Source organism: Ipomoea triloba, chromosome 5 (genome assembly GCF_003576645.1).
Source record: "Ipomoea triloba cultivar NCNSP0323 chromosome 5, ASM357664v1".
Lineage (NCBI taxonomy): Eukaryota > Viridiplantae > Streptophyta > Magnoliopsida > Solanales > Convolvulaceae > Ipomoea > Ipomoea triloba.
The window spans coordinates 21,172,167-21,197,369 of record NC_044920.1 but is presented as its reverse complement, the minus strand read 5'-3'; the positions used below and the strand labels follow the sequence as shown (position 1 = coordinate 21,197,369).

The 25,203-nt window shown below is 34.3% G+C and overlaps 2 protein-coding genes across 4 annotated transcripts; one reads left to right on the top strand and one right to left on the bottom strand.

Moving 5' to 3' along the window:
* Window positions 1-2,520: 2,520 nt before the first annotated feature.
* On the top strand, window positions 2,521-8,165 carry LOC116020014 (protein RFT1 homolog). 3 transcript variants are annotated; one of them, XM_031260446.1, is made up of 15 exons: window positions 2,521-3,157; window positions 3,242-3,321; window positions 3,610-3,704; window positions 3,873-4,033; window positions 4,199-4,350; window positions 4,464-4,582; window positions 4,700-4,854; window positions 5,023-5,097; window positions 5,263-5,334; window positions 5,528-5,665; window positions 5,935-6,090; window positions 6,824-6,876; window positions 7,001-7,176; window positions 7,644-7,726; window positions 7,890-8,165. In XM_031260446.1, the coding sequence occupies exons 1-14, from the start codon at window positions 3,058-3,060 to the stop codon at window positions 7,702-7,704; spliced, it is 1,593 nt and encodes a 530-aa protein (XP_031116306.1). In that variant the 5' UTR covers window positions 2,521-3,057; the 3' UTR covers window positions 7,705-7,726; window positions 7,890-8,165. The 3 variants fall into 3 exon arrangements, with proteins under 3 accessions (XP_031116306.1, XP_031116305.1, XP_031116307.1); XM_031260445.1 differs by having other exon boundaries at window positions 7,644-8,165; XM_031260447.1 differs by lacking the exons at window positions 7,644-7,726; window positions 7,890-8,165 and having other exon boundaries at window positions 6,783-6,876; window positions 7,001-7,025.
* Window positions 8,166-22,884: 14,719 nt separating this feature from the next.
* On the bottom strand, window positions 22,885-23,223 carry LOC116020387. The gene has a single exon (XM_031260863.1). It carries the CDS (start codon window positions 23,221-23,223, stop codon window positions 22,885-22,887), a length of 339 nt encoding a protein of 112 aa, XP_031116723.1.
* Between the last annotated feature and the right edge of the window lie 1,980 nt (window positions 23,224-25,203).

The following is a 25,203-nucleotide window of genomic DNA, read 5'->3' as shown; positions in this document are numbered from 1 at the left end:
ACGCATGCAGTGCTGAAATTTTAGAGATTTTATATATTATTGTTTAAGATTTTTATAAATTGGGCAAATATGCTCGTTCTCTAGTAACTCAGTTATAGGAATCAATTGCTATTCTAACTCATATGTATAAAATATATATTTATTTGTAAATATATAGCAATTTTTCCATCTTGAAAAAAAAAACATAATATCACTGATTGTATTTACACATTATTGAAAACCTCTTTGTAGACAACATCGGTAGTAGCAACACAATCTTGCCCATCCTCGTCTATAACTAATTAATACTTTCAGGCTATCAGGATGGGTGACTCGAGAGAATGCCATGTACAATTGACCGTGATTGAAAACTGGTTTTTTCAGCAATAACCCAAAGTGAGTTAGTGTTTGGCCCTAGCTTTTGTTGATAGTCATGGCATATGTAAGCATCAATGTGAATTATTTATGCTGGAACTTGAAAGGCAATCTCGTATCAGAAAGAGTGAGAGACATTCGAGGGATAAGAACTTTGGTTCCTTCATGTGTCCCCTTAACTATTATTGCTTCAACAATGTGATATGTCAATCTTGTGATGATAAGTCGCGTATCGTTATAAAGACCAAGAAAATGATCTATCTTCTGCAATAACATAATAGGTGCATCGACCTTTAATTAATGCCAATGAATAATTAAGAAAATCATACAATCTCTCTTGCCCACTATAGCAAGTTTCATTTCCTTCCTCTCTTTTCATCCATCACTTTTTGTCTCTGTCTCTCCGCCACCCTCCCGGTTACCATGGATCCAATCCCACAAACCAACCCCACTCCATAACCCACAACCTCGCCCAGTACCCTCCCTCCATCAACATCCAAAACTCCAGAACCCCCCCCCCCCTTTCAATCCGTTCAACAACCCCTCGATTCCACCGGTGACATCCCAATTCAACTCTCAGCGACATAGATATTGGTGGCATTGACCTGGGATTCGACGATGAATCGGAACCTATTGAGGATTTCCGTTTTACTCTAGTTGGAAGGCTTATCACTGAAAGGATCATCAAGTTCCCTTTTATGCGCGATATTATGGCTTCGGTTTGGCGTCCAAGAAAGGGTGTAGCAGCTAAGGAGCTATCCGACAACACTTATCTCTTCCAAAATTTTCACGAACTCGACATGAATCGCGTCCTCGATAATGGCCCATGGTCATTTGAACAAAACATGCTGGTCCTTGCTAAGATTCAGCCGGAAATCCCACCACTTTCCATGCCCCTTGAAACCACAGACTTTCGGGTGTAACTTCATGACCTACCTCTCGGATTTTTCGCAGATAAAGCTGCGAAAGCTATTGGGAATTTCATTGGTGTATTCATCCGCACAGACGAAAAAGCTTTCAACGGATGGGGAAAATCCTTCATGCGCATCAGAGTCCGCATTAACATTTTGAAACCACTTGTCAGTCAAATGCGTATAAAAAAGAATGGTGGCAACTGGAGTTTGATCAACTTTCGTTACGAGAGGTTACCCAATTTCTACTTTATATGTGGCATTACAGGGCACACTAAGATGTATTGTTCACAACCATTTGATGATCCGAACCAATCCACGGAGAAAAAATTCGGAGCCTGGATGCGAGCTCCTAATCGGAGGCCTTCACCGGTGACGGGAAATAGATGGGTTGTAGCATCGGAGAAACCTGATCGCATAATGACATATTTGCCTCTCTGTCAGGGAGCGGACGCGGTGGCTGGTACGCGCACTACTCCTATTTTGTCCTTTACATTCTCGGATGCTTCTCGCATCAGGTGCAACTAATGCGCCTAGCGGGCGCGTGCAGTGACGCGGCTAACCATCCATTTTTTTTAATTTTTTTTTGGTTTTAAAAATAGGATTTGTTTGTTTGTTTTTTTTTCTTTCCCATTTTCTCTTTCCTAATCACACTTACAAAAACTCATTAAAAACCGCGAAAAAACTCCATTGATAAGGATGCTCTTAATATAATTGGGGAAGAAATGATGAAGAGAAATGAAACATTTATTTAATAAGAGTATGAGTTTTTCAATTAATAGGTTATTACCATGGTTGCAGTAGGCGCTAGATGCTAGTCGGACGGTAAACTAGCGCCTAGCGCCTAAGCGGTTCTAGGCGGCGACCTATAAAAACAAAAAATTAATTCATGTGTGTAGGTGTATGTCATATATTATATTATATATATCTCTCTTACTTCTATTACTTATATAAATAAATAAATTTAAATTTAAATATATATAAATGTAATAATAAAATTAACAAGACCGACTCGCTCGAGTTAACTCGGCCAAATTCGACCTAGTCGGCCGCCAACTCGGCCCAGTGAGCCGAATTAGGCGCTAGGCGGCCGGTCACCTAGGCAGACGCCTAGGGAGCAATTCGACTCGGTCCAGGAGCGCCTAAGCCGCGGCCTAGGCGAGAATTTTTGCAACAATAATTATTACAAACTCATAATAATATTCTAAAAGCTTATCAACCAAATAATAACAATGTCAACCAAACACAGCCTTATTTGACTCTATCACTCTTTGTTGAACGGCGCTACTCCGGGGTTCCGGGCATTGAACAGTGAACGAATTCCAGGCGTCTATTGTTACTTCGTGTTACGGGGCCTTCTGTCAAGCCTCGGTATCGACGTCGCTGCTGAAAATTTTCCGTCGATCTCTTCCATCTTCAACTTCCAACCACGTCTTCTCCGGCGGCGTCCAAGCTCCGCTCCGTCTCGATTTCAGTTCTCGCCGTTAAGCTGCCGTCTCGATTTCAGTCCATTAGTCCATATTCTCCAGCTTTGCCGGCCGTCCGTTCGTCATTCGTCCAGCAGTCGTCATCGATAGCCGCCTTTTGAAGGTGACCCCGGTTAATCCGGTCGGGTCTTTGACGGGTCAGGGAAATTGGGTTGATGGACTAGGAGTTGGTCTACTTATTAGGTGACCTCAAAACCCTAATTTTACCTTTTGCCGTTGCACTCTGATGATCCGCGGGTGATGATCACTGCACTCCATTTCGAGACCAATCAATCTGGATAAGCAAAGAAGTCCATAGTCTAGGGATGTCGAAATCGGCATCTTCGTCGGATACAGAGAGATCTCAGCCAGTCGGAGATGGAGACCGTTCTGCAAATTTACCTAGAACGTTCAAATACTTGCTTGGTCTGTAGTTTTTTCCTCTTTATATGTCCATTTTCTAATTTCAATTCAATAACTGCATAGTAATGTATGTACACGTGGATGCAGCTACGCAGTTTTTGGCAAGAGGGATACCATTCATATTCAACTCCTGGATAGTCCGACACCTCAGTGAAGAAGATTACGCGGTAATCTTCGGATCACCCACTTCCTATTTTGCATTCTTTCTTTGTTGCTTCAATTAATTCACACTATTTAATTTTAATTTTAATTTTTTTTATTTTTTTTATTTTTTAACTCCAACTGTTGCCTGCTCCTTGGCTATTGGTTTATGTAGCATAGATGAGTTCCATGTTTATGCTTTTCTTGCCTTTCAATTACTTTATTAGAAGTTTGCTGTGAAATTCATTAATATTTCTGTCTAGAAGTTCCATAGTTAATTGCCAATATGAAATTTTTTGGTATGTATCATGCAGCTGTATGCCATACAATTTCACCTGTTCATCACCTGTGTCCTGTTCCTTAGCCGTGAAGGTTTCAGAAGGGCATGCATGAGGGCAGATATTAGTTGGTACTTTAAAAATGCAACTTTTTATCATTTTTGGTTTTATTATTATTATTATTATTATTATTATAATATTATAATATTATTTTCAGTAATACTTCATGATATAAGCTCTTTTGCCTTTTAATTGAGTATTTGTCTTGGTACTGCGATAATGAGATTCTTATCTTGCAGTGATGGATCTTCAATGAGAGAAAATGCAGCAAAACTTTTGAAAGTAGCCTGGATCAGTTTCCCCTTAGGGCTAATTATCACACTTATAGGATGCCTGTTTGTCTTATGGTGGCAGGACCTAAGCTATTCTACTCCGTATGCACAGGCCATTTGGATAAATGGTATGGTGAATATTAACTCATGAATTGTATAAACATTGTGCTGTACAGCTTTCTATTTCTGCTGGTAATCAATTTTAGATTTAATTTGTTTGATAAAATGATCATCTAACTAGATTCCTTTTATTATCTATTTATTATGGTTACTTGAAAGTGGTTCATATGTAGGATTTGCCTGTATAGTGGAGCTACTAGCAGAGCCTTTGTACATCTTATCTCAGAATTTGCTTCTCCTAAAGTTGCGACTGATTTTAGAAACTGCTGCTACACTTTCACGTTGTATTACAACATACATGCTCATTGTAAAGCTACCTGATATGGTAATAACTGTTGGAATCATCTATATGATGTTAATGCACTATTCCATGTATGCTTATGTCCTTGCTGAGGGACAGGAAACTAAAATCACCAGTTCTCTTTTATCCACTTGCAGGAGAAAGCAATTGTTTTTGCCTTGTCACAAACTGCATATGGAGCTTGTATTTTCATTGGTTACTGGGGCTATTTTCTTCTTTTCCACGTATATAAAGTTTCGGAGCTTTTCCCTTTTAGGTATCCATCTATTATCTCACATGAGTATGTTATGTATATCTTTCAATTTCTAAGATGGGGAGATTTTTCTTATTGCTTTTCTTCGTTACTGTTTAATGAGTTACATGTCTTGTACAGTGTAATGGGCTATGATAAGGATCTTTCGAAAATGTGTACTCTTTTTACCTTTCAATCCTTTCGTAAGTTGCTTCTCCAAGAAGGAGAAAAGATGGTTCTTGTATGGTTTGATACACCTTACAATCAAGCAGTTTATGGGCTTGTTGATAAATTAGGTATAACCCAATTATCTTTTAACTATTTATGTATACTAAATTTTGTGATATAGTGGTGATGTTTATTAGAGGGCTACTTATAATGTTTAGCATTCAGATTTTTTATGTTAAAGTCTGAACTCATAATTGCCTTAGTAAATAGATATCCCTTTTTTTTTTTTTTTTCAGGGAGCTTAGTGGTGCGACTTGTGTTTCTTCCATTTGAAGAAAGTTCATATGCTACATTTGCCAGGTCTACTTCAGGTTTATCTCACTCCTAGGTTATTGTTCATACTGTCTGCATTATTATAATCATTCTTCATCCTTGAGCATCTTGAAGTATATTGAATTGCTTTGGTACAATGAGATTAGTTATCATGTGTGTTGAGATTGTTCATGGTGAATTGATGTCTTTAATTTGTTTGGCAGGAGAATATGCACAGAAAAACAAGAAATTGGGAAGAAGTTTGACAGATGCTCTAAAACTTGTTTTGCTAATAGGTAATATTATTCATAGCATTTGTCCCCATGTTATTTTATTTTTGAATTTTTATTCTAAAATGATTCTTGTTGTCTTTTTCTTCATGTCAGATATCAGTTGCAAATTCTGATTTTGAATTAGTTTTTGGCATCACTGATTCCATAGGTTCATTGATGAAGATGTTATTGTTTTAACTTCTTTTTTTTCATGCAGGGCTGGTAGTAATGGCATTTGGTCCCAGTTATTCTTACTCTGCCATTAGATTGTTGTATGGTCAAAAATGGAGTGATGGTGAAGCTCCAAGAGCCCTGAAATACTATTGCCTTTATGTCGTAGTTTTGGCTATGAATGGTAAATGATACTCCGTAATTACGTAGTTTTCTTAGTCCTTTCAGCCCCACGATGAATCTTTATTGCATGTGCTATAGCTACTTGGAATTTTTTATACAGTCTCTCTTGAGATTCATTAATTTACTTTAAATACTAAATTTCTTTCTAGATATTTGGGGTCACTAGTATGTGGTGAAATGCTGGCTAACTATCTAAAAGATGTGTGTAGCTGAACTGACATTTCAAATGCCTGCTATTCAGACTCATGCTTTTTCCTATTGTTTAAACAGGAACATCTGAAGCGTTTTTGCATGCAGTTGCAAATGAGAATCAACTGAAGAGGTCAAATGATTCCTTGCTTGTGTTCTCTTTGATCTACCTAGTACTGAATGTGTTACTTATACGATCAGCTGGTGCAGTTGGACTAATTCTAGCAAATTCTTTGAGTATCCTTGCACCATTAACTTGAAAGCGCTGATTCCTCTCTTATTTGGTTCATTGTCAGTAGATGGTGTGCTTGTGTCCTTATGCAATGGAATACATCATCCCTTCTCTAACATGCATTCAGTTGGCTGTTGTTTTTACTTATTAGGGAATTTTTTATAGCATCGCAATATCTCTTCACTATGTAGTCAGCTAGTGTTTTGTTCTAGGCACCAAGCTCAGAAAGGAAACTATTTTTCAACGCTAAAAGAGCTTTTACTACTAAGCTTGTTTATGAGAGTAAGAAGCCTTTAAGTCTTTGACAATGTCGCTATATTTAGAAGAAGCCATCTTTTGTCACTAGTTGTTTGCTTCTTTCTTATAAACTACAGCGTTGTAATTAAAGTTGTGCATTAGATTTTCTATAGTTTGATATCACTTTGGCCTGTGAAGTTTAAATGGTGATTATTGGCTCCAAAAGGTGCTAGTTCTAGAGCAGTAGTACCTCTTTTGCATAATGTATGAGGTGCACTAATTCACATCTGCATGAGTGACAAACATGCAAGTAGTGAAATCCTTTCTATGTGGATTAGAGTTTGCAGCGTCCAGTGTGATGTTCTTATTTTCTACATATGCTGTAGTAATGCATGCCACGGTGTGCCTGTGCCTCTAAGTCAGCATTCATGCAATAGTCTGCCTTCACCTTGACAATAAGATATGTTTTTATGGTCTGTGGTTTCTTTGACTGCTAGAAAGATATGATTTTTAGGATAATCTATTCAGCGCTCTTTATCAAGAATTATTTCCAGGTATACCTTAAGCTTATCCCTGTAATCTCTTTAGATTGTGATTTGTCTATGGTGTTGGTACAACTTTATTGTTTTGTTAAGTTATTGGTTGGCAAAATATGATTTATTTCCAATATATTCACAGGATTCCTCATTTTCCTTCGGTAGCTGCTTGCCTTCAGGTTGGACCTTCTTGCTTTTTTCTGGAGCAGTGACAATGGTATCAGAAAAGCTATTTCTGGACCATGATGATTTTTGGAGAACATTCTGTATTCACTTCTCTGTTGGGTTTACCTGTTTCCTTGTGACGGCTTTAACCATGTACGTATATCTAGTTACATTGAGTTTGCAAGCAGTGCTTGTTGTTTGGCATACCCTCTCCATTCTAGAAATCTAGAATACACACACACTCACACGGGAAAATTCTACAATGTGTCTTTCCAAAAGTGGAAAAATGAGGGGGTATTTTGGTTATATCAACGGGTTTGGGAAAAGAAGTCGAATGTGGAAAAACCAACTTCTATTTCTTTAGTGGCAAAAATGCATTTTAGTAAAAGGTATTTGAAAAATTGATAGATGTGTGTGTGTGTGTGTGTGTGTAGGCATTAGACATATGAATATATGATGTGGCTGTTTACACTAATTATTGAATTTTTAGAAAATTAAACAACACAAAAAAAGACTGCTTATTAATCTCTATATATTAGGTAAAGGTTATTTAGAATATTGGCGCATATGACAAGTTTGATATGTATATTCATAATTATAACATATATATTTTTCATTAGCTATCGCCGAGAGAGGAGCTTTATCAACAATATCATACGTTTCCGTGAGCACGCAGACTGAACCAGGATTTTCACTTATGAAAGTAAGATTCAATTCTCAGATTCTGAATATATTTAAATGTCTACCAACCAATGAAGATACTCGCAAATTGCTCTCTAAAAAGCAAGGAAAAAGTAGATCATGTTTCGCTCATTTGCTTTTGTTAATGTAACCACTGAATTGCTATGGGTTTACATCGCAAACAGGCTTGATGGTGGATTTGATGTCAGAGGCCATCTGCTATCTTTATCCCATTCAATTTTTCTGTCTAGATTATTACTGGATACTGGTAGTTATAGCTCCTAACACACTTTAGGTTTAAGCTTATTAATTCAGCACAAGTTTTCTCATTTTTTCAAGGTACATAACCGAGTTCTGTTCAATTTTGTAATTTTATGGTAACTGTATCATCAATTCATCATTGATGGCAGATGTTAATTGAAGTTTTTAATGTTGGAAGCAGAGTATGCTTTTGTTTCTCATTCTTTATGGAGCAAATTTCTCATTTTGACCTCTAGTTTAATCCAACCACTAAGGATTGCTTTGGTCCTGAGTCTGAAGGAGAATGGCAAGAACTCTCCTTTGTTGATTATCTAATTAATCTGATTATTTTGACAACACATTATGTGACATTGAAGTCACTTGAACATAACCATTTGCGGGTAAACAACTTATGTTAACCAGATATTGTGACATTTTATTTTACTTTGGAAAAAGAGTCAAATACACCCTCAAAGTTTATATGAGAAGTTAATTAGATCTCTGAATTTTTGAAAGTTGCAATTAGGCACATTAATGCATTAATTTAGTACATCAAGGTCTAAAAATCTGTTGACATTATTAAATTTAGTACATTAAGGTCTAAAAATCGGTTCACGTTTCAATTATCTCTGGAAGAAATTTGGTGATGGTGAGACCATCAAGTTGAAAGAAAAAGGTGACCAAATTGGTCGCCATCTCTATCAATCGGAGAAGGTCACCAAACTGGTCGCTTTCTCCGTCGTTGGAGATGTTGACTAAATTGGTTGTCATCTCCGTCGATTGGACTCACCTCTACATCATCTTTGGGTGGTTGCACCCAAAATTCTAATTCCTTTTTGCTCAATTCATCAGTAGTTAGCTCCCACCACAACTCTTCCAATTGCTTTGGTTGACTAAGGTAAGGATCCTATGCAGTGCGTCCGATGATAAAGTTAGCCAGTGTTTGGGCCTTGATCGTCGACCATGATTGATACTCAATAGCGAACTAGGTAAAACCATTGCCCACTTGATCAATTGGTCTGAGGAGGTTAAACAGTTAAACTTTTCAAAATGATCCCCAATGGTTGGTTAGTTAGAACTTAGACAAGGTGAGCTTGGAAATAAGCCACTAACTTCCTAGCCCTTATGTGTATATGCCATTTTTTCGAACCACGTGGCACGTGTACCTTTGTAATGGTCCCTGTACACAAGCCTTTGGTTCGGTGGTTCCTAACCTCATCATCTCTTACTAAGATCGGGCTAACCGCTTGATTGGACACTACCAAGTACGCATATAACAATTCAATATTATTTGTTTTTGGCCGTGAAAGTGTGGAGCCATACCAAATACATCTTCAACTCATCGAATGCACACTGACACTTCAGGCTCCACTAAAAAGGACTAGTCTTTTTCGAAGTTTGGAAGAATAACATTGCTTCTTTAACTGACTTGGACAGGAAGGCACTCAAGGCTATCAATTGGCCTTTTAACTATTGAACGTCTTCCACTATTATCAAAGCTTGCGTTTCCATTATTACCTTAACTTTTTTTCAGGTCAAGTTGAATCCCTTGGTGCGTCATCATGAATTCCAAGATTTTTTAGTATGGGTTTAACCTCAACTTTTAGGCTTTCATAATCTTGAAGCAATTTTCTTTGTCGACATGGTGGGATTCCTGGCCTTTGCTTTTGACAAGCATATCATCTGCATACGTTTTCATAGTTTTCTCGAAAAAATTATTGAGCAACTGGTTAACCATCTTACTTAGCCCCCATGTTGTGCAACCTGAATGACATTACTCGATAATAGAAAATTTATTTCGAGGTTGTAATGGTAGATTGGTAGTCTTTTTTTCATGTTCTTTTGCCATGGAATTTTGGTGATCGCCTTTGAAGGCTGTAAACGCGAAAAACTTGAATTGTATATATTTAAAAATTCAAAGTGTCGGTTACAATGAAGTAGTATGTATCAAACGAAAAAAATGGGTACAATCTCTGTATAGAAGTCATCTGATTCTCTACTAGCTAGAAGTATGCCAATTGGAAGTGTGCTGAATTCGGAGTATGACGAATTGGAAGTATGTCGAGATCTGCCGAGTTCGGAGTATGCCGAGCTGGAAGTATGCTGAAGGGCCTCTGGAGTTATGTAACTTGTTCTTCAATGAAGGGCTTATATGCAGCACAGCTTGGATCTTCAAAGAAGGGCTTCCAGTACTCAAATGACATGTTCCTCAGCGCAGATATACTGCTGGCGTGTTCCTAGGTGCAGATATACTACGGACGTGTCCCTCGGTGTAGATATACTACAAGCGTGTCCCTCGATGCAGATATACTACAAGCGTGTCCCTCAGTGCAAAGCCATGGCTTTGTAGTGTAGCTCACATGGCTTTCGTCGGACCTCTTCAATGGATGAAAATGTGTAAGGAAAACCACTGCAAAGGGTCAAGGAGATGACCAAAGCATGAAAAGACCAAAAATACCCCTATTTTGGACGACAATTTGACGAAAATTTTAACGGTGGACTGAAAGTGGCAAGGACTAAATAAGACTAGTCACAATGTGGCAAAAATTAATGAAGTTGACTAAAATTAGCAATGCTCCAATAACAGTAGAACCAAAAATGGAAATGACTCTTTTAAAAAATTAATGGTGTAGATTAATCATAATTTTAGATTATATTTGTTTAAAAAAGGCTTGTTTTGAGTTGGACTAAGGGGATGGTGGTATTTTTGTCTATTGTAGAGTGTGTTTTAATTAAGGTAGGCTTGTTTTACGGTTGTGTTTTGGGTAATACGACACCGAAGATTCTTATTCCTTTTCCAGTTTTTGATGATTCTTCTTCCTCGCAGCCCCGGTCTCGGCGATGGTCTATCTTCCTTCTTTCCTTGCAGTCGGCTTGTCGTCGACGTTGGCGGTTGGAGAGCAGTACTCGGTGACATTGAGTTCATCCTAGAAGGCGGCGTGCTTAGGTCGTCAATGGCGGAGCGAGGAGGGTCGCAACCGGGCAAACGGGCTGGAGGTTCGTCGTCGGCGTCGATGCACAATGCGCGTGTAAAAACTAGTTTACATTATACGGATGAATTACTAGTAATTAAATGATTTAAATCACATGAAATGTTTTTTACTTTCACATTTTTTTAATCACTGAAGATCTGAAGGTCTCGTGTTCGATCCACGATCACCGCAATAAATTGCTCTTTGGTCAGATGTGGACTCCATTGAATAATAAATTGTTTTGTGAATAAACTCAAACATTTTTTTTAAAATTATAAATTTAATGATCTTTACGAATATCATCTTCTATTTTTGAACTATCACATTTTTTTGTCAAAAAAAAAAAAAACTATCACCATTTTTTTTTTTAATTTTGATAAATAAAATTGACATTTGCATTGTTTTTTTTTTTGTCTTTGTACAACATGATAATTTCCATCCGTCCCATTTTATGTGTCTGGTTTGATTAACGAGACTTGACCGAAGTTATTTTTAATTCAATTTTTCATAATATTAAGTTCAATATTAATATATAAAATATATATATTTATAAATTACATTATATTAAACACAAAAAATCATAAAAAATCAAATTTAAAAATAAGTAAAAAATAATAAAGAAAATAAACGAAGAAGAAAAAGTTAGTTTGACTAATGAATAATAAGTAATTAAGTATGACAGATAAAATGAGACAGAGGGAGTATACCTTACTCTTATGTTTTTATGTCAAGAGGTAAAGAGAATTAAAAAAAAAAATTAGTGTAGCAAATATTTTTGACTCTATTACAATGTAGTATCTGTTTATAACGTACTACTAACTACTTTCTCAACCGGCTCGAACCCATAACCTCTCATATAAGAGAGTTATTTTGTGCCACTAAACCACAAGAATATACCTAAATTATGTGTAAAAGTACTCCTAGATAATCCTTGAAAGCTTCCAAAATCACACAGCTGCACTGACATCTGTACTAAATGAGCAGTCCATTTGCGCCAAAATTCAGTAAGAAATCCATAGAAGATATCAATAAAACATCATCCATGTTTATGCATTAAGCCTCCCTCAATGCCAAAATTTCCTTCCTTGCCAAAAATTGTCACAAAAAAAAGAGAGGAAATGTAGTCCAACTAATTGTTTGCCCAATCGTAATTCTGTTAAAGGGCAACTTTCAGGCAAATTTTATTGTGGATCATGGTTAAAAGAACGCCTTTTTGACTTTTTTTTTCCGTTAATAATGGTAAATGGCAATTTCTGTTGTGGTCCATGTAGCAACTTCTCTCATTATTTAGTTTCATTTTATATATACACAGTATAATTTCAATACGACACTACTACAGTTGAATAATAATGATATTTTAGTGATGCTATTGAATAAAATGCATATTAATTAAATATATGTGAGACTTGTTATTCAGTTTAACTTTATGCACAATTTAGTTTCATTACGACACAACTAACGTATCATTCTTATTCAAATACAATTTCATTTGACAATCTACACTAAATATGTGAGACATGCTATTCAGTTTCATTTTATACGCATTGTTGTTTCATTGCACCACCACTAAAGTATCATTCTAATTCAATCACAATTTCATTTGACAATATACACTCAATATGTGAGATATATTATTCAATTTCATTACAACATCACTAAAAAAAAGCAGGGCGCCACAAAACATAATGGACATAATGACTATGTTTCTTTCATTAAAAGAAACGATATTGTTTTGGCCATGGTCCACTGTATAATGATTGCAACTTTTTGTGGCAAAATATACCATGGGTCATGGTCCACTTTTGCATTGTGGACTCTGGTCGAAAATGACATTTAGATTATGTGTCTACATTTAACAAATTATGTGTTTGTAACTAAATTGAAGTCACATAATATGTTAACTACATGCTTGTAGTTAATATTTTATGTGTCTCCAATTGAGAATACACTGCGCACCTTCAGTTGCAAATTATATGTTATGTGCTTGTAGTTAATATTTATGGGTCTCCAATTTATTTACATGCACATAATTTATTAACTGAAGATGTATAATATGTTAACTGTAAACACATAATTTTTAGACTACGGTCCACAATACAAGGTGAACACTGGTCCTTGATATAACAATTGAATTTCCAGTAGCTAGGCCAACAAAAAACTAGTCATCCAAAGTTATATATATATATATATATATATATATATATATATATATAGAGAGAGAGAGAGAGAGAGAGAGAGAGAGGGAATTAAGTTCCCGTACGGTGGGGTGTTTCCCGTGCAGTGACTTTAGGTGCATAAATTTCTTCTTATGGTGCGTGATTTTTCTTCTTAAGGTGCGTGATTTTCCTTCTTAAGGTGTGTGATTTGTATGCTTAAGGGGCGTGAGTGTTAAAGCTTAATGTGCGTGATTTACCTTATCTTAAGGTGCGTTGTTTTCTTTCTTAAGGTGCGTGATATGTATGCTTAAGGTGCGTGAGTTGTTGAAACTTAAGGTGCGCCATTTTAAAAACTTAGGTGCGCGGTTTGTGTACTTAAGGTACGTGACTTGTGTACTTAAGGTGCGTGGTTTGTGTACTTAATGTGCGTCGTTTTCATGCTTAAGGTAAGTACCACACAACCACACGGGAAGATATAACCGCACCTGAACCCTTCCCTATATATACATATATATAGATAGATGAGATCAGGTACGAAGATAACTTCCCGTGCAAAAATGCGGTTAACACAAAAGGACGCACCTTAAGTGTAGAATTGACGCATCTAACCTTAAGCATTTAAATGACGCACATTAAGTATACAAACCACGCATCTTAAGCACACAAACAAAGCACTTAAGAACACAAACTACGCACCTAAAGTTTTAAAATGGCGCACCTTAAGTTTCAACAACTAATGCACCTTAAGCATACAAATCACGCACCTTAAGAAGGAAAATCACGCATCTAAAGAAGTAAAACCATGCACCTAAAGCTTTGAACCGATGCACCTTAAATTTCAACAACTGACGCACCTTAAGCACACAAGCCACGCACCTTAAGAAGGCAAATTGTGCATCTTAAGAAGTAAAACAACGCACCTAAAACTTTAAATCGACGCACCTTAAGTTCTCAACTGAAGAACTGACGCACCTTAAGCACAGGAGACACACACTTTAAGAAGGAAAACCACGCACCTAAAGCTTTAGACAATGCATAAGATCAAATTGCCATCGCATTTTTTAATCATTGTTAATCTTGGACGCTGATTTAGGCAAGATCAATGACTCTCATCTCTTCGCATGCTTGTTTTCGGGATGCCTATCTAGCTGAGACAATGGCGGTGAAGGAGGCTCTTACTTGGTTGAAGAGTCGTAGCATTAGTAATGTCAAAGTGGAGTCTGATTGTTTAAATTTCTGCACTAGTTTTAATTCTGTTTGTCAAGACTTTTCATATGTGGGTCTTATTATTAAGCAGTGTCGTTCAATTGCTAGTGACATTGGGAACATTGTTGTTCGTCATGTCAAGAGGTCAGCGAATCATGTACCTCATGTGCTTGCACGGACGATTAGTTCTTCTTCTATCCTTGGGGTTTGGAATTTCTCCCCGCCCTGGTGTATTTCTGAACTGGTTGTTATTTAATATATGATTGGTTTGATTTTAAAAAAAAAAGCATACATTTCTAGATTTGAACAATTTCTAGATTTGAACAATTAAGTTGTAAGAGTTTGAAGCAAAATAAATATTGTTATTCATCTCCCTCTTTCTCTTCTCAAATATATATTTAGATATATTATATTTAATATATCTAACATTTGGTATCAGAGCCAGTCAACCTTCCAATCCTGAGATATTTCACGTAGTGAAATATGACAACAAATTTCAATATTCTATGGTCGGGTCCCAAATTAGATGGTAAGCTTGATTACAATTATTGACAACTTATGATTTTTGGTTGCCCAAAGGTATCCCTCTAGCCGATAGTCAGAAGACTAATCCTCCACTCCAATGGTCAGCACAGTAAGTGGTAGGGGACTGTTCAAATAGTTTGCTCCATTCACATGGGTGGGGATCGAACCCCCAACCAAATGGTTTGCTCCATTCACAAATTATGATGACCACACATTTGAATACTCAAAATCTTTGGAGCTTTGTTGATCCCGGTTTACCAGAAAGAGCTGATGCAGCCGCTATACAGCGAGATCAATTGGCCTTGAGACAGATTCACCAAGGTGTTGATTACTCAATTTTTGGGCAATTAGCTCGTGCTCAAACAACAAAGAAAACTTGGGACATCTTAAATGTGTCACACAAAGGAGTCGATCGGGCACAAAACTCTGAGTTGCACTCCCCGAGCGCCTAGCGATTTTTTCAACCATGATCATGAGTGAGTAAACTCCTTTGGAGGGAAATAGGGATGTAGATTAGGTTCATGGAGATGTGACCTTGAATTGGTTGAGTAAGGAAGATGAGACTTGAATTTGATGATATTGATTAACATGATTGAATTTCGATTAGGAAGTGATTACCATCTAGACTCGAGGGGTTAATTGACTTTACTTCGCCTTTGAGAAAATAAGAGTATGGGATGTGAAGACAAATGTGTTTAATGAAATGTCTCTTTGCCACTTATGAGTAATGAGAATGTGCTTAAGTGCTGTAAGAGTGTGGCATGACCTTGAGAAAGGCTTTCTCCCGGTTAAAAGACAGCCGTTATCAATCTAATTGACTCTTTTTCTTATTTCCGGTTTAGTTGCATTACCTAGACCTAATCCTAGCTAGTTCCATTTCCTTCATCCTTTCCTATTATTGTTATTCATTACACTTGTGTTTGTTTGTTCTTTGCATTAACCATCTTTTATTGAGGGCTATATTTACAATAGAGGATTTAGTACCATGTGCTTGAGAAGCATAAGCTCTACATCTATCGCCAATCTTTTGAGAACGACAATACTCACCCAGTAAACATACATACACTTCATCAGTATTCAATTATGAATACTTTTATTTACTCATAAATAGTTCCCTTGAGACTTTCATGCTTAACATGAAGCTTTCTCTTTTAACATCATTCTTAGTACCATAAATAGAGAAATTTATAGAAAAAAATATATAATGAGCTAATTACCTCAAAAGTTGCACTTACCACTACTTTTCTCAAAAGTACTCATCAACATCTTACTCATATTAGTCTTTGGTACCCAACATTTACTCTTTAGTAGACTAAGTCATACCATGTTAACATAAGATGTTGATATGATCTACTTAACTCAGGTGTACCATGTGATAACTAATAGAAGATGCCAAAGTTTAAATAGCCCTATTCACTCTACTCAATATTTTTTTTCCTGCAACTATGAATGAATAGTATGACACAATCTCAACTAAAAAATTAACCAATTTGGTCTTCCGTTTATTTTACCATTTGGCAGCGGCGAGAGTGATTGGCTACTCCACTGCTGCAAACAAAAATTGACTTCCCAAAAAAATGGTAAGTAATTTTCCGAAAAATCACCTTCATTTTCCATTGACCACACCCCTATTTTCATTTGACTTCCATTTTCCCCCTCTAGTCAAACACTGAAAACTCGGAAAATGATTTCCATAAATCATTTTTCAGGTTTCCAAACACACCCTTAGTAACATTAGGCTCTTCTGCACTTGGATGGCCGGTAACAGAGTTCTCTTCATCAATGTTTGCTGCTTGAGATGTTTTGTTTTACTATTATACATAAAAGGGAAAATAGTCAAATAAGTTCTCAAACTTTACCTAAGAAGTTAATTAGGCGCCTAAACTTTTTAAAGTAGCAATTAAACCCATCAACATTGTATTTTGGTGCAAAAAAGTCTAAAAACCGGTTAGCGACCTATGATCACAGGTCAATAGGGTTCCGATAAAATTCCAGTCAAATTTCTCATAGTGAGAATGTGACCCAATGGTACGGGTTGCCTTCTCTCACCGGAGAAGGCAACACAGTGGTTGCCTTCTCTGGTGACTTTTGTGCCGAAAATATAGCTTGAGTGTGCTGAAAATTTGACCGGAACACTAGTGACCTGTTCACAGGTCACTAACGATTTTAAAATTGTTTTGCACTAAAATACAATGTTGATGGGTTTAATTGGTACTTTAAAAAGTTTAGAGACTTAATTGATTTCATAGGTAAAGTTCGAGGGCTTATTTGATCCTTTTCTCTATTTTTATTTATAAAACGATTAAGTCAATCCACAATTACAACCAGGAATAAACCTTAGGGGGGTGTATTCAATCACGACTTTCATGAACTTTTAAATACTTTTAAAGTGATGGATTTTAATTGACTTTTGTAGAGTTTTTGTAAACTTTCCTGTATTAAGCACTAGTCGGAAGAATAGCCAATTAACCATATCCCAGCTATCATAAATCGAATTTTATCATGAGCACATTTGAATAGTGATTATAGTCTTTCTCGTAAATAAAAGGGATATTGGAATACAACGTTAAATAATGCATTGTAACTGTCGTTAGTTAATTAGATATTGGCAACTACTAGGTGACTTCGTCTTATCATATAGTTAAAAAAAGAAAAAAAAAAATCAGAGGTTGAATGTGTAAAAGGACGGCAGACTGGCATGGTTTAATTTGTTAAAACATTTTACCGTGTCAAAATAGTGACAGAAGTGAACTTCTAATATGTAAGTTGCACAAAATTATTTGATTTGTTCTATCATAAATGACGTTTGTGAAATTCGTCAGTAGATGATAGATGCATTAACTTTGTTTTACTTTTTACTCGTAATCATATAATACTATAAAAATTTATGTCGAACTCTATAGATACAATCTTAAAGCTTGAAGAAGTTATAAAGTTTAAAGAGAAATTATGGAAGTTAAGTAATCTTCTAAGATCAAACTCAACGAGTATCGTAAATTATATCGTGGACCGTGGTCCACAATGCATTGTGGACCGCGCATCAAAACAACGTCGTTTTGATTAATGAAAACATACGGATGAATTCGCGCCACTCACTTTCAGTTCATATACACTGCAGTTACATTTCAACAAACTACAGTTACATTTTGATATAACTACAATTTCATTCGATAATATAAAAACACAAATGTAAAACTGTTATTTAGTATCAGTTCATATACACTGCAGTTACATTTCAACACAACTACAGTTACATTTCGATATAACTACAATTTCATTCGATAATATAAAACACAAATGTGAAACTGTTATTTAGTATCAATTCATATACACTGCAGTTACATTTCAACACAACTACAGTTACATTTCGATATAACTACAGTTTCATTCGATAATATCAAAACAAATGTAAGGCAGTATCTTTTGAGATGAACTGTAGTGTCAATTACGGGCTCCGTCTCCCACTTACTGAAACGACGTCGTTTTGGGACCGCGGTCCACGATATAAGGACTGAACGAGTATACCCAACCATTTATAAGATAATCATTATTGCATGGACCATGGTCCACACAGCTGTGTGGACCATAAATAAAAAGTATATTTTTAATATACTAAAAGTACATTATTTTTGAGCTATAACACTTCAAGAGTCCTTTTAGGATCAGAGTTAATTACCGAAATGCTCCTTTGACTGTAGCGAAATTATTGATTTGGTCATTGACTATTTTTTTTTTACCAATTAAGTCCCTCAACTTTAAAAATCTTAATTAATTTGGTCATCCATTTGTTTTGCTGTTAGAAATCCATTAACTCGGAACCAAATTAGTAATTTTGCTATAGTTAAGGGACCATTTCTGTCATCACATGCATCATATTCTCCGAAAAATTAATTACGAAAATTGTCCATTGACTATAGTGAAATTTCCAATTTGATTCCGAGTTAACGGATGTCTAACTGCAAAACAAACAGAGGACCAAATTAGTTAAGATTTTAAAGTTGAGGGACTTAATTGGTCAAATTAAAACAATAGTTAATGATCAAATTGGTAATTTCGCTATAGTCAAGGGACCATTTCGATAATTAACCTCATTTTTTTAGATTCTATTTAGTTTAGTCATCCAAACTAATACTCCCGGTCTCAAGGACTTTGGTGGACTTCTTTCAAGGCGACTTGGTTGAACGACCCTTGAAGAAGGCAATCAGGCAATGGAAAATGTGTAACTTGGTATTGAAAGTCATTCGAAGATTATATTGACGACTAAAAGTGTAGTAAGTAACCTAGTTGGCTTAGTTTGCAACTAGTTTATGTAAAAAGTTAAGTGATTTGATCACTCGTATTCAACCAATAGTAACTAAAGTTCCTAAAGAAGAGTGAAGTAGTATTAACCTGAAGCATTATAAAAATTATAACTCAAATCTCTCTTTACCTTAATCTCTTTACATTTGTGTTGAGCTTAACGGTTAGACACACTCACATTTTATCTTACTACTACAAAATCTCTTTAAGACAAGCTTAAAGACTCTCGTTGTGTGAACACTATAGTTATTGATTTTTAAATCATTAAAAAGTCGATCTATTCAATCTCCTCTCCCTTCTAGACCCCTTCTAGACTTTTTCTTACCGTGCAACCAATAAGGCTATGTTTGGCAAACCTAGCTAAAAAGGTTGCTGAAGGCTGAAAAGTAGTTGAAAACTGAAAAACTATAAGCTCGAAACTGAAATCTGAAGAGTTGTTAAGCTAGCTGTTATGCTTAAATTTTTTTGGTAAAATTAGCTTTTTGATAAACTGATAAATGTAAAAAGACTAAAAAAGGCATCTTCATACAATTTAAATAGTTTTAAATTTAAATAGGTTTGTTTATATATTAAAATATAAAATAGTTAAATCAATATATTTTAATAAAATATAAAGTAAGAACATATATTTGAAAACATATAAAGTAAAACAAAATGTTTATAATTCATAAGATTAGTTCATACAAAACTCAATGTTCAAACACAAATGTCAAATTGAAATTACAACCAAACATATTGAAGAGAAAAAGTCAAAAAGATTTAGCCAAAAAGGTTTTCATTGGGAAGGGTAATGATGTCATTTCTTTAAAATAATAAGGTTAAAGATGTAAAAAAAAGTTAGGAAGCTACTAGCTTATTTTGAAACGCTATCTTAGGTAGCGTTCACAAATAAGCTCTTATTTTAAGCTACTAACTTATTTTAGGAACATTACAAACAGAGCTTATAGCTTATTAGTAGCTTAAAATAAGCTATAAGCTCCTAAATAAGCTCTGTCAAACAGAGCCTAAGGCTATGTTTGGCAAACCTAGCTGAAAAGGTAGCTGAAAGCTGAAAAGTAGTTGAAATCTGAAAAGCTATAAGTCCGAAGCTAAAATCTGAAGAGCTGTTAAGCTAGCTGTTATGCTTAAAAGTGTTTGGTAAAATTAACTTTTTGATAAGCTGATAAATGTAAAAAGACTAAAAAAGACATCTTCATACAATTTAAATAGGTTTGTTTATATATTAAAATATAAAATGGTGACATCAATATATTTTAATAAAATATAAAGTATGAACATATATTTGAAAACATATAAAGTAAAACAAAATGTTTATAATTCATAAGATTAGTTCATACAAAAATCAATGTTCAAACACAAATGTCAAATTGAAATTACAATCAAACATATTGAAGATAAAAAGTCAAAAAGGTTTAGCCAAAAATGTTTTAATTGGGAAGGGTAAATGATGTCATTTTTTTAAAATAATAAGGTTAAAGATGGAAAAAAAGTAAGGAAGCTACTAGCTTATTTTGAAACGCTACCTTAGGTAGCGTTAAAAAATAAGGTATTATTTTAAGCTACTAACTTATTTTAAGAACATTATCAAACAGAGCCTATAGCTTATTAATAGCTTAAAATAAGCTATAAGCTCCTAAATAAGCTCTGCCAAACAGAGCGTAAGTGCAGTAGTATCAAAGCAATTGTTCGCACTGAACTTACTGATCTTAAAGTTTTTATTAAAAATGTCACATGTAAGCTCAATTCTTAAATATTTATATTACAAGTTGAATTTGATGAATAGCGTACTTGAATCTAGATCATTACCTTAGAACATCCACACTAGTACATTTTTGTGGGTTTTTAAAATAGTAAAATATTAGGATGGAGAGTGGTTTTTCATTGATGGGAAGATTTTTTTGTTTTGTTTTGTTTTTTTTTAAAAGTTTTTACTCATGCTATTCTTGTATTTTTGTGGGGCCCAAATGTAACTAAAAAGGGAAAACAACACTGCATTTAATGCGCGTAGGGTGCATGAAGCGCTCCTAGTAGGTGCGTGCATAGCACGCTCATATTGGCCGAGTTTCTAAAATGCATAGCAGCCTTTTTTTTTTAATCTTCCTGTCAGCTTTTTTTTTTTTTTTCTTTTTTTTTTCTTTTTTTTTTCTTTTTTCTTGCCATATATCTTTTCTCTTTTATATATGTCACTTAAAAAACCGTAAAAATGAATAACTGATATAGATGTTCTAGCATCAATATCAATTTATATTTTGCACAGTTTTTAATGTGCCATATAGGGAGAGAGAGAGTTGGGCAAGAAATAAGAGAAAAAGAACAAAATAAAAAAAATAGAAGGATGACATTGAGTCAGTAAATTAGAAAGACAAACGGCTAAAATCGAAAGCGGACACTGACATTCAAGCGCCCACCGGATGGACTTTTACTGTTCCAATGCACTTTTACTGTTTTCAATTCACTTTTACTGTTCTAAAAACTCTATTTTGTAGATGGAATCCTTTTCTTCTCTCTCTTCCATGTAGGCTTGCCCTGTACCAAAAACATCAAAAAAACTTCTGACGTAGATGCTCATAGTGCATTTCATAGTGAATGTCGCCAGTTGTACAATAATTAAAGCATTCATATCAATAGATTTTGGAGGGTTTTTGAAACAGTACAAAAAAATTGGATTGATATTTTCTTGATGTGGGGTGGGATTTTTTCGTAGATTGTTTTCTTGCAAGAGTTTGCATTTTGTCAGAAATTGCGTCTCACTGTCCACCCACGCGCCTGCTGGGGCGATTGAGAGTTGTCACCACCTGACGACCAACTTCTTGTTTTAAATTAAAAACATGCTAGCCGTTGCATTTGCAATGGCCAGCTTCTTATTTTTATTTGTATTTTTAAAATTTTAATTTAATTTTATTAACATTCTTTTTTTTCTAACTTTTAATTTTATTTGTTTTTATAATATAATATTGTTATTAAATTTATAATTATTAATTAAATTTTCTTAATTTTAAATAATATTATTATTAAATTTATAATTACCAATAATATTGTTATCAAATTTATAATTATAATTATAATTATAATTTTTAGAATGATTGTAGATAAAGAAATAATTAAAATTTAGTGGAATAAAATTGTGAGTCTATACAAAACTTAGAAAAAACTTAAAATTAATGGGAAAAAAAGTAAACATGACCAACACTTAGGAACGAATTTTACAATTACCCTATAATCTATGGACGAAAAATGTAATTTTCCGTTTTTATAAAAATATTTAAAAATAATTAATATTTTTAATTAATAAAAAATATTTATTTTGAAAAATAAAATAAAAATGAAAAAGTGTCAAATTGGCCCCCTAAGTCGGTAGATAGTGCAATTAGGCCCCTTAACTGAATTTGACCAGATAAACAAGTCATGTTGGACTCAATTGTACTTTTTTGCCAGGTTTAAGGGGCTCTAATGGAGCTTTTTTCAGTTAGGCGGCCTAATTGCATTATCCACCCGACTTAGGAGGCCAATTTGACACTTTTCTCTTTAATCACTATTAGTTGTTTGACTTGGTTAAACAATCAATATGAGTGTTCGGTTAATTAGTTTTTTGTAACAATTTATTGCTTCAAAATATTAAAGTAAAATTCAAAAAGTTGCTCAAAAAAGCTTTTTCAATAAGCTTTTTGAGAAAATCATTTTGCATGTAATTAACTATCAAATAACAACTAATTTACCAAACATTTTTCTACCATCAGCTAATGTTTTTTTTGGTGGGGGAAGGAGTCCAAGGACTCCCGAAGTTAACGAATACGCCTGAAGGAGACATCTTTCGCATCATGATCCAAGAGGTTGGCAAGGTCTACGGGCGGAGTCTCGAGGATGGTGGTGCCCCAAGGTGACGATTGCCCCTGATTCGCAAGAAAATCTGCACATTGGTTATCCTCACGAAGGACGTGTTGCAATTTAAAGTCCTGAAGTTGTCTGATGAGGAAGTTACAGTCCACAATGAGGGTGTCCATTAACAGAGAGTTGGCAGGATCCTGGGAGAAAACCTTGACCACAGCCTCCGAATCCGTTTCGACCATGACAGAGGTGTAGCCAGAACTTAGCGCCAGTTTCAATCCCTCACGATACCCCATAGCTCTGCTCTGAAGCTAGTTGTATGCCCGATCTTTGACGTAAACCCGACCAACCAACGTCCCAGGTGATCGCGAATGAGACCCCGGCGCTGGCCAGACCCGTGGAAGCTTTGCGAGCACCGACTGTGTTAACAATTATTTACCAAATACCCCTTGTAATTTTTGTAAACCGTTTTCCCTTATAATATAATGGCATAAAAATAGAATTAAACAATCAATGAAGACTAACCACTTAAGACTAATTAGACGCATTAAACTTTTAGTAAAATTAGGCTATTGGCTCTTTTGCACCCGGATGGCCGGTAACAGAGTTATCTTCATCAATGTTTGCTGCTTAAGATGTTTTGTTTTAAATTATTTTTTATAAAACGAATAAGTCAATCCAAAATTACAACCCGAAACAAAACCTTAGATCTGACTACTAAGCACTAGTAAGAGGAATAGTAGTACCAAATATGGACAATCTATGCTGATTTAACTTTTTATAGTCTTTTATCGATCAGAGCCACAAGCTAAAGCGACATTCACCTAAAAATCTAGAATGCACATTAATATAGCGACTATGATCTTTCTCGTAAATCAAAGAAATAGTCAAATACATGCATACGTTAAATAATGCATTGTAATAACTGTCATTAGTTAATTAGATATTGGCAACTACATACTAGTTGACTTATCATATAGTGCAAAGAAAATCAGAGGTTGAATATAGAAAACATTTGTTGTTAAAATTTTTTACCTTGTCAAAATAATGACAGAATTGAACTTCTAATATGTAAGTTGCACAAAATTATTTGATTTGTTCTATCATAAATGACGTTTGTGAAATTCGTCATTAGATGAAAGATGCATTAACTTTTTTTTTTTTTTTACTTTTTATCCATAAATATCATATATTAGCTACTAGTATTTTGTACACGCGATGCGCAAAAATTCATACACAATATTAAAATATCGCTAAATAAAAATAATTTTTAAAAACTAGTTCAAATTATATTTCACAAATGATAAATTTTAATTATCATATTTGAATAATATAGGAAAATGCATTTATATTTTTTGTTGAATAATAATTTACATAATTTTCATAAAATTTGTATTTACAAATAAATTTTTAAAATATTTATAATATTTTTTTTTTGGCAAATAAAATATCTATAATATTAAGTTAACACCAACATATATTGTTATATATACAGAAATAATATATGTATTATATACACATGATTTAACATTCATAATTTTTTAATTAAAATATAATATGCAATTAAAAAATTTATATGATGATTTTAATAAAATTTCAATTAAAGAATAATAGTAAAATATATTATAGATGTAAGTGTATGGTAATAGTAATAGGGTTATTAAATAATAATTGAATTATAATAGTGTAAGAGTAGTTTTGTCTAACAAAATTGTAGTAGCCATAGTCTTGTTAATAAAATGAAATCTACAACATTTAAAGTAAAATATATACATTTATTAGCACACAAAAAGGGACAAAAATATATGATATAACATGTATGGTACATATTGTGTTTTTAAATATTGAAAGCATTATAATAAAAATCTATTTTTACAAATGCTTATTGGTGAAGCAAATTAAAATGTTTATGCTTTGTGATAATTATATTCAAAGCAAACCTTTAAATTATGGAAATTTAATGTTAAATAGTTTTATTTTTATAGTAATTATAAATTTCAAACCAAGAAAAAGTCTAACCTAACCCAATTTTAGTGAGTTTGAAAATATATTATTTAATAAAACATAACAATTTTAAAAGCATAATGTCTCAAATTTTCTACATCATATACCATTAAATATTCAAAGTTGAACTCTTCAAAAAAAAAATCTACATATATAAAAATAGTTTTATGTTGTAAATATATCTCTTTATATGGTCATTATCATGTGCCCTTCTATCTTTATTGTATATGATTTTTCTTAATTGCATATATACTTTTCAGTTAGGGATCGAA